The sequence below is a fragment of the Helicoverpa zea genome, chromosome 31 (assembly GCF_022581195.2).
Source record: "Helicoverpa zea isolate HzStark_Cry1AcR chromosome 31, ilHelZeax1.1, whole genome shotgun sequence".
NCBI classification, from domain to species: Eukaryota; Metazoa; Arthropoda; class Insecta; order Lepidoptera; family Noctuidae; genus Helicoverpa; species Helicoverpa zea.
Genome location: NC_061482.1, coordinates 16,760,935 through 16,775,117, shown reverse-complemented (window position 1 = coordinate 16,775,117; position 14,183 = coordinate 16,760,935). Strand labels below are relative to the sequence as shown.

At 40.2% G+C, this 14,183-nt stretch overlaps 1 protein-coding gene across 1 annotated transcript; it reads left to right on the top strand.

The window, feature by feature from the left end:
• Positions 1-7,621, top strand: LOC124645459. Its single transcript, XM_047185266.1, has 7 exons — positions 1-422; positions 938-1,335; positions 1,492-1,860; positions 2,085-2,354; positions 2,442-4,990; positions 5,075-5,320; positions 5,405-7,621. The coding sequence occupies exons 1-7, from the start codon at positions 1-3 to the stop codon at positions 7,619-7,621; spliced, it is 6,471 nt and encodes a 2,156-aa protein (XP_047041222.1).
• Positions 7,622-14,183: the final 6,562 nt, after the last annotated feature.

Sequence of the window (14,183 nt, the reverse complement as noted above, 5' to 3'; positions counted from 1 at the left end):
ATGTCTGAAAACGATCATATTATCACTTATGTAACTGACCTTAAACTTCGCTCTTCTTATACCAGAATTGCCGATATTATGTTCACCAGACCGAATGGAACACGAAGTGAAAATATTATCATCAAGGATATTACTTCAACCAACGAAAAGCGATTCAGTTTATCTAACAGGATAACAAAAATTCCAAAAGATCCTGAATCATTGGGCGACATTATTAAAACCCAAGATGCAAAAGCAAAATCTTTAGCAACGGGCGTTGATCGAAAAATTGTCGTAATTAAAAATGGAACATCATTAAATACAAGTGTATCTAATAGCATGAACACACTTAGTATTTCGTCGAGCACTAGCGTCACATACAATTCTGCTTATTGTTCTAGTTCTCTGTCTCTTATGAGTTCATTAGAGGGATCAATGTCAAGGTAATCTTCATGCTCCATACATGTAGGTTTTACCGTCATAATCATCATAATCATCTGCCTAGCCTTTCTCCAATGGGGCTGAGTACCTGTGTTTCATATGGAGCGATTGATCTCCAAAACTCAGTTACGCGGGCAACCTGATACCTCTTGGTAAGACTGGTTGTCAGACAGCCAAAGATGTTTAAATGACAGCCGGAACTCACCAGTTTGTCGTGCCTTCCGAAACACGGAAGATCTCGTTATGACAAGATGGTCACTCATTCATACACCGACCGCGCCAAGGGTTGCTTAGCCTTATGATCGTTCAATCCGCGCAGCTTTGACTTAATCACAGTCACAAAACCAATTAAGGCTGGCCCCAGACCTACCGTTCCATTCCGGCCCGGTTTCTTAACAATCGGTATAGTAAGAACAGAAAAGAGACCGGGTCATCGCCCCACACATGCCTGTTGACTCGGCCGGACCGGACCGGCACATAGATCTGGGGCTAGCTTGAATGTTAAAAAATATTACAGCATTTCGGTGAGCGATAAAAATACAAGTATTCATAAGCCTGGGGGATCTAATCATATGAGCACAAAAGCAACGAGCCCACGACTTGAATACAAAGTATTTAAAGTAACCCAAACAACTGTTGATGAAGTTAATATGACTGTTGATCAATCTACCCTGAATACAGCAAGTGAAAACCCTAACGAGTCTACAGATGTACTTAGTTCGCTCGATATTTCAAATATAATGGCGAAGATTCTAAAGAAAAAGAGATTTTCTGATGCTTCAAACATTTTTATAATAGTCCCAACGTCTACCAATAGCGGTTCAGAAGCCGCTTCCGAAAGCCTCAAGTCTGTTACTAGTCGCACATCTAAAGACACTCATGTTATAGCTGAACGTTGCACTCTTGTGGACTTGGGTACGTGTTACTTTCCCTCTCTCTTTGTCGGTAATGTGATTCAAAATTTTCATGAGGTTATTTTCCCAAATGTAACCTTTTGCATTGCCAACAATTCTAGAAATCCGAGTTTTATTAACATTTGCAAAATTATGAATATAAAGCATTCTATTTTAGACACACCGCTGCGAAAAACGCCGATAATCCAACATGAAATGAAAGTTTTAGGAAAGGGTAAGAAATTTTATATGGAAGAAATACACACATCAGAATCATCAACTGAGTTCGAGAAAGAATCAGTTGAGGTTCTTAGAAAAGTTGAATGGAGCAAAAATAAGTATTGTCAAATGGCCGCATCGACTACCAAGTTACAAATATTTGGGAAGACAGATGTAGATTTTGGTACAGATACAACGATGGATAGGCCATGTTGCTGTTGTGCAAAGATATCCACCGCTACCTTTGTGGTTCAAAACTGCAGCAGTTCCAAGGACAAATATATAGCCAATGTTATGTCCAGGAAAAGCACCCCATTATTTCTGAAGGGTAAATTATTTGCCTTATTAATCTTTCGACTAGACTACTATTTTTTCCTTCTAAAACGAGGAGTCATCAGTACTAGAAGACGAGAGTAACTATGTAGCTATGACCGATTGATTGGTTGTAGTTACGTTTTTACCCGCAAAAGGATGCTTGCCATGCCTCTATTGAATACTTTTTTGCATAGATAATTTATGTGATTTCCATACAACGAATATTTCATGTTTTAGGTAAAGCATCCCGCTGGTTTCGTTCTTTGGGGAGGCGTGCGCCATCTTTTTCTACGCTTCCGAGCGATATGCGTATGTGCTCTAATTGCGGATTGTATCACAAACCTACAAACCATTCTCAAGATGAATGTGAAGAGCCCAACTGCTTACCGTGTGAATCTGAATATTTCTGTCCACATATTCCTATGCCATGTTCTTCTTATACAGAACATCCAAATTCAAGATTAAAAACTCCACACGTAGAGTCAATGCAGCTCAGAGGTAGAGTTGGTAGGTTTTTCTATACTTGGGCGATGGAAGGGGCAAACTTACTATACCTAAATATTTCAATAGTAATGTTGATATTATTTTTTGTAGGTAAACAACTTCATGTCAGACCAGTAGAGTCTGTAGGGGGATTACTCTGCGAGTGCAGTGGTACAAAATCAATAACAGTTAACCGGAAAGTAGATATATGCCCACGTTGTGACCTATTGGAGGAGACTGAATCAGGCTCTGTAGAGGGAATGATGTCAAAAGGTATGATAACGGATTTAAAGGGCTTTGAGATAGTTGATCTTCAGTGTAACAACATGTCTCCGGAAGAAAGAATACTATTTGAAACTGCTGTTAAAAAAATTGCTGCGCAGGCGGGGACTCGAATTGTTGAACAGCCGAGCGAACAAACAAGACGACAGCCAAGTGAGCAGCCAAGTTCAGAACCAACACAAGAGCTAATGGAACAACCAATACTTAAATCAAACAGACAACCACACAGAAAGAAGAAAAGGAAGAATACAACCTCGCAACAACCTTCGGAGCCTAAAGGATGTGATCTTCTTGAAGGTTTGGGCGAAAAAAAACTAACCTGTCAGCATTTAGAGCCAAAAGAACTTACGAAAAGAGAACCGAAAGAACCTACTAGTACAGAGCCAAAAGCACCTACTAAAATAAATTCGAAAGAACCTACTAAACCAGATTGTCTAGATAATCTCGTAGATTTTCAAAAGAAAGAAAGCCGTAAGTATTCAGAGTCAAAAGAACTTACTAAAAGAGAACCGAAAGAACACGCTAGAACTGAGTCGAACGCACCTACTAAAATCGAATCGAAAAAACCTACTAAACCTCTCGACTGTTTCGACGAAAAAAAACGAAGCCGTCACCATTCACAGTCAAAAGAACTTACTAAAAGAGAATCGAAAGAACATACTAGAACAGAGCCAAATAAGATAGAAAGCCGTAAGTATTCAGAGTCAAAAGAACTTACCAGAAGTGAACCGAAAGAAGCCGCTAGAACTGAGTCGAACGCACTTACTAAAATCGAATTGAAAGAACCTACTAAGCCTCTCGACTGTTTCGACGAAAAAAAACGAAGCCGTCACCATTCACAGCCAAAAGAACTTACTAAAACAGAACCAGAAGAACATACTAGAACAGACCCGAAAACTCCTACTGAAATCAAATCGAAAGAACCTATTAAAACAGATTGTGCATGTAATGATGTCGCAGGTTTGGACAAAAAAAAACAAGGCCATCATCAGCATTCAGAACAAAAAGAATCGAAGGAACCCTCTAGAACAAAGGCGAAAGCACCTACTAACATCAAATCGAAAGAACCTGTTAAACCAGATTGTTTATGTGATGATCTTGTAGATTTAGGTGAAAAGAAAGAAAGCCGTAAGCATTCTGAGTCGAAAGAACTTACTAAAAGAGAACCGAAAGAATCCACTAAAACTGAATTCAAAGCACCTACTAAAACAGAACCAGAAGAACGTATTAAAACCGAGAAAAAAGCACCTATTAAATCAGATCGTGCATATGATGATCTCGCAGGTTTCGACGAAAAAAAAGAAAGCCGTCAGCATTCAGAGCCAAAAGAACTAACTAAAAGAGAACCGAAAAAACCTACTTGTACAGAGCTAAAACCACCTACTAAAATAAAATCGAAAGATCATATAAAATCAGATTATGATGATTTTAAAGGTGAAAAGAAAAAAAGCTTTAAGCTTTCAGAGTCGAAAGAACTTACTAAAAGAGAACCAAAAGAACCCATTAGAACTGAGTCGAAAGCACCTACTCAAACAGAACCAAAAGAAAGTATTAAAGCAGAGCAAAAAGCACCTACTAAATCAGATTGTGAACGTAATGATATTGCAGGCTTGGACAAAAATAAAGAAAGCTGTCAGCATGTGGAGCCAAAAGAACTAACTAAAAGAGAACCGAAACCTACTAGTCCAGAGCCAAAATCACCTACTAAAATCAAATCGAAAGAAAATAGAAAACCAGAGTGTGATGATTTTAAAGGCGAAAAGAAAAAACGCTCTAAGCATTCAGAGCCGAAAGAACTTACTAAAAGAGAATCAGCTTGTGTAAGCCATGATGTCATAAGTTTTGACGAAAGTAGAGAAAGCCTTATTAAGCATTCAGAGCTCAAGGCACCTACTGAATCAGACTGTGTATGTGATGACGTCGGAGATTTTGGCGTAAAGAAAGGAAGTCGTCAGAACCTGCAGGTCAAGGCACCCACTGAATCAGACTGTGTATGTGATGACGTCGGAGATTCTGGCGTAAAGAAAGGAAGCCGTAAGAACCCGCAGATCAAGGCACCTACTGAATCAGACTGTGTATGTGATGACGTCAGTGATTTCGGCGTAAAGAATGGAAGCCGTAAGCATTTAGAGCCAAGTCAACCTACTCAACCAGGTTGTGAACGGCATAATGTCATAGGTTTTGACGAAAATATAGATCCACAGCTCAAGGCACCTACTAAATCAGACTGTACATGTAATGACGTCAGAAATTTTGGAATAAAGAAAGGAAGCCGTAAGCAGCCACAGCTCAAGGCACCCACTGTTTCAGAAAGCTCATATAATGACGTTAGTGATTTTAGCATAAAGAAAGGAAGCCGTAAGCATCCTCAGCCCAAGGCACCTTCTGTTTCAGGAAGCTCATATAATGATGTTAGTGACTTTAGCATAAAGAAAGGAAGCCGTAAGCATCCCCAGCCCAAGGCACCTTCTGTTTCAGAAAGCTCATATAATGATGTTAGTGACTTTAGCATAAAGAAAGGAAGTCGTAAGCATCCCCAGCCCAAGGCACCTATTCAAGAAGGCAGTGCGTATGAAGGTGTAAGTAATTTTGGCGGAAAAAAAGGAAGCCGTAAGCATCTGCAGGTAAAAGCACCTACTGAATCAGACTGTGTATGTGATGACGTCAGTGATTTTGGCGTAAAGAAAGGAAGCCGTAAGTATCCACAGGTCAAGACACCTACTCAATCAGACAGTGCATATGAAGATGTCAGTAGTTTTGGCGTAAAGAAAGGAAGCCGTAAGCATCTACAGGCCAAGACACCTACTGAATCAAATTGTGTATGTGATGACGTCGAAGATCCTGGCGTAAAGAAAGGAAGCCGTAAGAACCTGCAGGTCAAGGCATCTACTGAATCGGACTGTGTATGTGATGACGTCGGAGATTTTGGTGTAAAGAAAGTATGCCGTAAGCATCCACAGCTCAAGGCACCCACTGTTTCAGAAAGCTCATATGATGACGTTAGTGAATTTAGCATAAAGAAAGTGCGTAGTTTTATTCAGAAAAGAAGCCGTAAATATTTAGGACCGAAAGTACTTCCTAAGTCATTGCCGAGTGGACCTACTCATCCGGGCTGTGCATGCTATGATGACATAGGTTTTGACGAAAGTAAAAGAAGCTGTAATCATTCTCATCTCAAGCTACCTACTGAATCAGACTGTGTATGTGATGACGTCAGTGATTTTAGCGTAAAGAAAGGAAGCCGTAAGTATTTAGGGCCGAAAGTACTTACTAAATCATTGCCGAGTGAACCTACTCGACCAGGTTGTTCATGCCATGGTGAGACATGTTTTGGAGTAAAGAAAGAAAGCCGTAAGCATTTAGAGTCAAAAGTACTTAATAAACCATTGCTGAATCAACCTACTCAACCGAGTTGTGTATGCCATGATGACATGGGTTATGACGAAAGTAAAGAAAGCCGTAGACCTAAAAAATCTAAAGTGAAACCCTATGCTATGGAGGCATCTAGCAGCAGTAAAGGAGAATGTGTATGTCATGATGTCGTAAATTCACGATACAGTTGTTGGTCGGGACCTCACCAAATTTCAAAGACTCCAAGAAAAAAATGCAGGCCTTGGCAACTTACGCAACTTCTAAAAAAATCTAAACCTAAGATCAAATCAGGATTCTCTTCTTCAAAGGAAAAAACTTCCTCTTCACAAGTGGACTGTCCATGTAGTCATTTTGCCTTACAAAGAAAAAAAGAAATTGGAATAAGGAAATCTGCATTAAAATCAAGTACATGTGGATGCAACGAATGTAAAATGAATAACGAACGAAATTTTTCAAAGACAAAAAAATCCATTACGATAATTGATCCAAAATATGACACAAAGCCGCAACCTATTGACCATACCGGACTAACACCTAAATGTCAATCGGACTCTGACACCGACAAAGTACCACCTGTGTTTGGGTCAGGAGCAGCGTTATCCGAAAATCTGCCCTCAAAACCCGACGGAAATCAAAATGTGCACCCAGAGGAAATGCTTTCGTGTGAATGTTCCGAACAAGAGCCACAGCCTAAACTAGTACCACAGCCCGAAAAAGTGCCACAGCCCCAAAAACTCCCACAATCCGGACAAGTGGAACAGCCTGAACAAGTGCCAGAGCCCCAAAAAGTGCCACAGCCCGAACAAGTAGCAAATTTGCCCGTAAAGCCCGACGGAAAACAAAATAAGCACAAAAAGAAAAAGATTTTGTGTGAATGTCCCGAACAAGTAGCACAGCCCGAACAAGAGCCACAACAAGTAGCAAATCTGCCACAAAAACCCGATGAAAAACAAAATGAGCACCCAAAGAAAAAGTTGCCGTGTGAATGTCCCGAACAAGTGCCACAGACCAATCAGGTGCCACAGACCGATCAAGAGCCACAGCCCGAACAAGTAGCACAATCCGAAACTCCACCGGAGCCTCAGATTGTACTAGAAGTTCCATCTGCTGTTATATCTGAAGAGTACCTTTATCCAGGGATTGGGCCTAGCTGTGCATGGATAGAGTCTGATGAGATGATGAAATTAAGGTCCGACTTAACGGCAGTAAAATCAGGTTTTAGAGCGCGAAAGAAGAAGAGAAAACCGAATATTGAGTTAGACTTTGAAGATGCCATCAGATACTTTGCTTGTTTGAATCCTGAAAAATTCAAAGAGTTGATGCAAGACGAACTAGATAAACAGGTCGATGCTGAGGTTAGTAAGAGAAAAAATGAAAAAAAGTTAAAGAAAAAACAAGAAAAAGAAATGAAAAAGTTGGAAAAGGAAAGAAAAAAGCCAGAGAAGAAAAAGCAAAAAATATTTGGTATAAGGACTAAAAAGAAAAAAGAAGCGTTACAATCGCCGGAGACTTCCGAGGAAATAACAAATATGTATCCTGAAAAAGGATTTAAATTAACCATAGCAGGCCCGTGTACACCAGGCCCCTTAGGTACGTTGTGCTTCGAAATGACTCGAGTAGCTTACTTATCGTGGTGAAATACCCAATATTGCATTAAGATGTTTTTCTGTTAAGGTAACTCTTGAGTATATTATGTTAAATTATTTCGTACCCCCTTTGTATATTTTTATAAGAATTATGTTCTTGAGAATTTACTAAAATGACCGCGTAAGAATAAATTTTGAAAATAAAGAAAAATGTGGATTATTATTCCTTTCCTTCTATTACCTACCTAAAGAGACAAGGTAAAGACTAACCGACGGTTTTGCTCGCAATGCACATGAGATTTTAATTTAATTATTTAATACGGTACATCAACGATAATATATAAAAAATATAATTTATGGCCGACCGTTAACTTATAATATGTACCTATATTCATATGTAACATAATAAACATAACAAAAAATACAAACAAAAAAACACGCAAACTAGGGTGTTAATTAGGAAAAATTAATATGAAACTGGGCGGAATGAAATGGATAAAGAAAAATAAGAAAAATCAACATATTGCCTGCCAGAGGATTTGCAGAACCAATGTTGGTAAACGCTTACGTTTACCAACATTGGTTCTGCAAAATGGAATGAGGAATGGTTTAGTGATAGGGTATCGCGGTATTCTAGTGGGAACAGCGAGTTTAATGTTATTTACCTCCCCACTGAGAGACATTTATTTATTTATTTATTTATTTATTTATTTATAACACTTTTTGCACAAATAGTACAATGGCGGACTTAACGCCTTAGGCGTTTTCTCCCAGTCTACCTTTGGGTGGTGGGGAAATAGCAGTGGTAGGTGCAGCTTTTAATATAATCTACATGCAAAGAAGATTAAAAAAAAAATATATATATATATATAGAATATATGGACAATAATACATAAACATAACATATATACATACATACATATTACATTTGCCATGAGAGACAAAGGAATAAAAAAAAATTTAATGGTTACTTAAGCCATTCCTAAAGTGAAGGATTTGTATGACATTCCGTCACTAAGGAGTGACTTAAGTAATCATTAAATGTCTCTGAGTGGGGAGGTAACTAATTCATTGCAATCTGTCATTCTATTAAAGAGCTTGTGTAAGAATAGAATATCATGAATTTTGCGACGATCATGGAGAGTATTAATTTTAAAGTTTAGTCTTTGGTAGTATGGGACCCTATGTGAAATTCCGGATGAGATGTACGCCAGATGTCTGGTAAACGCTCATTGGACACTCTTTATCCTCTGTGATTGTACAGCATATATGGAACTCTGTGCGTCGGATGCGCCTCGCTTGAGTCTCGTCATGTAGTTGAATACGCTCGCCCCATTGTTTCAACTCAGGGTTTAGTAAATTAGTTATTTTTGTAACGTTCGTGGTTGTTGTCCAACTGTATAACTGTTTCGTTTGTATTTCCGTGTTTTCTTAAACAGTATCCAGTGGTTTCCACTCGTTAAATAGCCTAGTTTAGTAACGCCCATCGTGGCCCCAGGTTGGGCGCCACTTATCGTTCTTTACACCGTCTCATCACATACCCATACCAGGACAAACGCTGACCTCTCATTGTTTCTGTTGGCGCTACTTTGCAGGCGCAGGCTTCCTCTGATATACTCATTCCTCACTTTGTCCATTCTGGTAACCCCACACATCCATCTCAACATTCTCATCTCTGCTACATGCACTCTTTTCTCATCCTTCAGTCATGACACAGAAATACCTTGGTTTAGTACACAAGATTTGAAAGTACCCATATGCTATGTATTTGCCCACGGAGCGATCGGGAAACGTGTAGTTACTTCGCGTTTACGATACAGACGATTTGATGCAACGACACAGACCTACCTTCTGGCGTTTTCTAGGCCATCAGACAGACGTGCTTCGCACGCGTTTACATTGTGACTTACAGCTCTGCCTCATTAAGACGCCATGACGACGTCGCCGGCTACGTATCCAAGCAGTTAATATTGAAATGTATGGTACTTAACTCTCTTGGCCACGGTTTGGTAACGTCGCCAAATTGGAAGCGTGGGGTTCGATACTCCGGCAGCTTGGCGACGTTACCACTATAATGTACACGGTAAAGGTCGGGACGGGACGGCGACGCGACACTGAGCAGTTGTATTGTACTAGATATTACGGACCACGCCACACACAGCGTCGCGTCGAGCGGGACGGCACGCTCGACGCCCGCTGTGTGCAGAGGCCTTAAAGTACACCTCGATCACTCAGTCGCCAGTGTGGTCGCCAGTCAGTACGACGTAGATAACAAAGAAGTGTGATTTCTTTTACATCCATTCTTATCCGAGCTCTTGCGCGAGTTAGAATCTTTGAAAGACGCTTTCAGAAGAAGCGTGTTTCTGAAACACGCGTCGTCTGCGGTTTAAAATATGCCATGTGTGCTAGGAGCCTATCTAGGTACCTGTACCATGCCAAGTTGTTTTCATAGAACTATCTTGAAAATAATTTAGGTCCCGGCTGTCATTGAACATCCTCGGTAGTCGTTACGGGTAGTCAGAAGCCAGTAAGTCTGACACCAGTCTAACCAAGGGCTATTGGGTTGCCCGGGTAAACTGGGTTGAGGAGGTCAGATAGGCAGTCGCTTCTTGTAAAGCACTGGTATTCAGCTGAATCCGGTTAGACTGGAAGCCGACCCCAACATGGTTGGGAATTAGAAAAATTTCCTGCCATAAGTGTACGGTCCGCAAAGCGATCCCCACTCTTCTGTCGAGAGCTCATTATCCGTGCCGATAACTATATAATCCTGTTACAGCCTTTTTATACTGTTACCTTTTTATCGTCCCACTGCTGGGCACAGGCCTCCTCTCACACGGAGAAGGGTTAAGCATTAACCACCACGCTTGCTCAATGCGGGTTGGTGATTTCAGACTATATAGTCCAGGTTTCCTCATGATGTTTTCCTTCACCTTTTTATCAGCCATTGGTGTCCAAGATATACTTAGAAAGTACATACAAACTTAGAAAAGTTGCATTGGTACTTGCCTGACCTGGAATCGAACATACGCCCTAATACGCGAGAGGTTGGTTCTTTGCCCACTAGGCCACCACGACTAACTATATAATCCAGTAAATAAATAATATTGTGGGTCTAATGCATTTCCAATAATGTAGCCAAACCTGTGCTTAAACAATTTTATTGCAAGTTTTTGAATAGGTTTGGACATTCTGAATGTCCAACGCTTTAGGTCAGAAGAATACATGGTGTAAAATTATATAAAAAAATTGAGGTAAAAAAATCTTTAAAAACAAGCTTTTATTTTAATGAGCTAAAAAGAAAAAAATAAACTTTTACTTCCTTAGTAAAATCGCGACAATAATTCTAAGCTCGATGCTTTTAAAACATATAAATTGTGTCAAATATGTTTTTGAAATGTCGTTATAAGTTGACAGTAAAGTTACAGTAAAAGTTTATTTTTTTATTTTTAGTGCATTTAAATAAAAGCTTGTGTTTAAAGATTTTTTTAACTCAATTTATTTTATACTTTTTAGTTTTCACCTGGTAAGTTCCTAAGTCTAAATTCTGTAGCGGCGGCCATCTTGGATTTTTATTTCGTAAAGTGCAATGTGTTCTACTTGTCAATCCCTTTCATTTGATACCCATATTGTATAGGTACCTTAAAAATAACAAGTCCGCCATCTTGTATATTTAGCCATGTTGGATTAAGGATGACGTCACATAGCTTAACATGCATTGTCATCCAAACTAAACATGTATGTGTTACAGCCATAGTGATTAAATATATATTATACACTAGCTTCTGCCCGTGACTTCGTACGCGGCTCCTGTCCCTTATGCCAGCGACTACGGGGTCAGCAAAAGATCTGAATCGTCTGATATTGAATTTTAAGGGCCCGTTGACTTGAAAACAACGGAAAACGCATAGCCATTACAACAGAAACGTTCCATATATTTAATTTTTGTACTTCAACGGCAAAAGCACAGCAGACTAAACAAAACGCTGAGAACTCTGAACAAACGCTGAGAAGGTCTATTGCGGTTGACCCTATGGTCAAGTCTATTGCGGTTCAGTTCTCAGCGTTTTGTTTAGTCTGCTGTGCTTTTGCCGTTGAAGTACAAAACTTAAATATATGGAACGTTTCTGTTGTAATGGCTAAAAGTATAAAAGTAGTGATTCTAATTAGTCCGCATTTGTGTGTGGCAAAAATATTACACGTATTATGACGTAAAAAAACATTAAATGTTACTGAGATGACAAAGTCGTGATGACTTAGTGGAAGTCGTGGTGGTTTAGTGGGTAGAGTCTCTCAAGTAAGAGCGTGCGTCTCTGATTCCAGGTCTGGCAAGTACCTGCCAATGCAACTTTCCTAAGTTCGTATGTGCTTTCTACGTATATTTTGGATACCAATGACCGTTATTTGGAGGGGATGTTAAACTGTAGGTTCCAGCTGTCATTGAACATTGAACATTCTGGCAGTCGTTATGGGTAGTCAGAAGCCAGTAAGTCTGACAAGTTTTACCAAGGGGTGTTGGGTTGAGCGGGTAACCGGGTTGTGGAGGTCAGATAGGCAGTCGCTCCTTGTAAAACACTGGTACTCAGTTGCATCGTGACTGGAAGTCGACCCTAACATAATTGGGACAAAGGCTCTTGACATAATAACGTCAATAATAATGAGATATAATCGCCGCAGGACATCTGAGGCTGATGACGGGGAGTAGCGACCCCGCGGGGCTATATATACTGAGTTCTCCAGGGAGAGTTTACTGTCTCCAATCTCCGGCCGGTCGGAGTGAACCATGACGGGAGTAGGTCACGCCTCTGGCTTGGCTTAGCCGTCCAGAGTGGAGTCGCTAGAGCAGGGTTAGTAGCCCTGCTCGGAGGATAGGTGCCTCGTGGTAAGTGACCCACAGGGAGCGCGTAATCTGCGTTTAAAATCCGCCGAGGCATCCTCACACTTCAAACGCTCAAGTCCCTGTTGCCCTCTAGTTGCTATTCAGTGACTGATTCCCGGGGGCCCAGTAAGTGAGCTGGCGAGTCTCCACCTGCCATTTTTACATGTATCTAATACATTGTCATCGGCAGGTGCCATCGTTCCCGTAGTTTCCCCATTCCTAGTCCATTAGTACCCATCACAAAAGCCCAAGTAGTTTTCATCCACAGTTAGCAATGGTATAGCACAGAACCGGGGATTGTCTTTTTTAACGACGTCCACCGGGGATTGTCCTTGGGTTCATTTCTATAGTGTATAAAGGGATAATCGTCGGTTTTGTGTCACCATTTCATTAAAGTTGTCTCAAAAGGGCTTCAGCGTGTTGGCTTCGGCCCCACGTTTGCCTCCCCAAAATTCGGAACTCTGTAGTCCCGAGGTCTGGAAGAGACATACAAAATAATAATGAGATATAATGCAACAAAGTCGGATAGTGGGGGCTCGTGACGCCACGTCTAGGTATGTAAAATTTGTACTAAGCAGTGACTTAACACAAAATTCAAGCGTGTTATATCTTCGTTATTATTTGTTTGTGAGAGAGAGAGAGAGAGAAAAGAAAAAATACGTGTCCATTATTTCAGGGTTATCTAAAAGACGGAGTAATTACTTTTTTTGATTCACCATACCTATTTCATAACATTCATTTCTATACATTTCAAGTATAGTATTGCTCTTGAAGTTCCACGTCAGGTGTTCCAGATCTTCGATGTTTATACGTTAATAGAGAGTGCTTATCAGATTGAGCCACTTTTGCTAAAACGTCATATCTTTATATGCTATAGTCTAGCTGGGCTCCTGGGGTTCCACATCAGGTGTTTTACATCTTCAATTTTTATAAGTCAACAGAGAGTACTTATCAGATTGAACAACTTTTGCTAAAACGTCATACCTCTTTATGCTATAGTCTAGCTGGGCCCCTGGAGTTCCACATCAGGTTTTAGATCTTCAATTTGTATAAGTCAATAGAAAGTGCTTATCAAATTGAACAACTTTTGCTAAAACGTCATACCTGTATATGGTACAGAGAAGCTGGGCTCTTGGGGTTCCACATCAGGTGTTCCAGATCTTAAAATTTATTATCTCAGCTGGAAATGCTCATCACATGAAACAATTTTTGCCATGGCACCATTTTTGTATCTCTTATAGTTTTGTTGGTCTGTTGGTGTTCTGCATCAGGTCTTCAAGTTTCGAAGTTTTTTTATAGTTTTATATATATATATATATATATAAAACACGTCGTGTTTCACATGTCGCTGGGTACGCCCTAAAACTATACCTATTTTCACTGAATGGAGGCATTATGTTCTCTCTTTTTTTTTCCAAATTATTATTATTTTGTATGTCTCTAACCGACCTCGGGACTATAGAGTCCCGGATTTTTGGGAGGCGAACGTGGGGCCGAAGCCAACACGCTGAAGCCTTTTTGAGACAACTTTAATGAAATGGCGACACAAAACCGACGATTATCCCTGATTATCCCTATAGAAACGTACCCAAGGACAATCCCCGGTTCTGTGCTAAACTATTGCTAACTATGGATGAAAACTACTTGGGCTATTGTGATGGGATGCTAATGGACTGGGAAAGGGGATAACTATGGGAACTATGGCACCTGCCGATAACAATGTTTGCACACGTAAAA

Coding starts and splice junctions, on each gene's coding strand:
- LOC124645459 (XM_047185266.1), top strand. CDS start 1: ATGTCTGAAAACGATCATATTATCACTTATGTAACTGACCTTAAACTT. Junction 1,861..2,084: donor CACCCCATTATTTCTGAAGG/GTAAATTATTTG, acceptor TTCATGTTTTAG/GTAAAGCATCCCGCTGGTTT. Junction 5,321..5,404: donor GAAGCCGTAAGTATCCACAG/GTCAAGACACCT, acceptor AAGCATCTACAG/GCCAAGACACCTACTGAATC.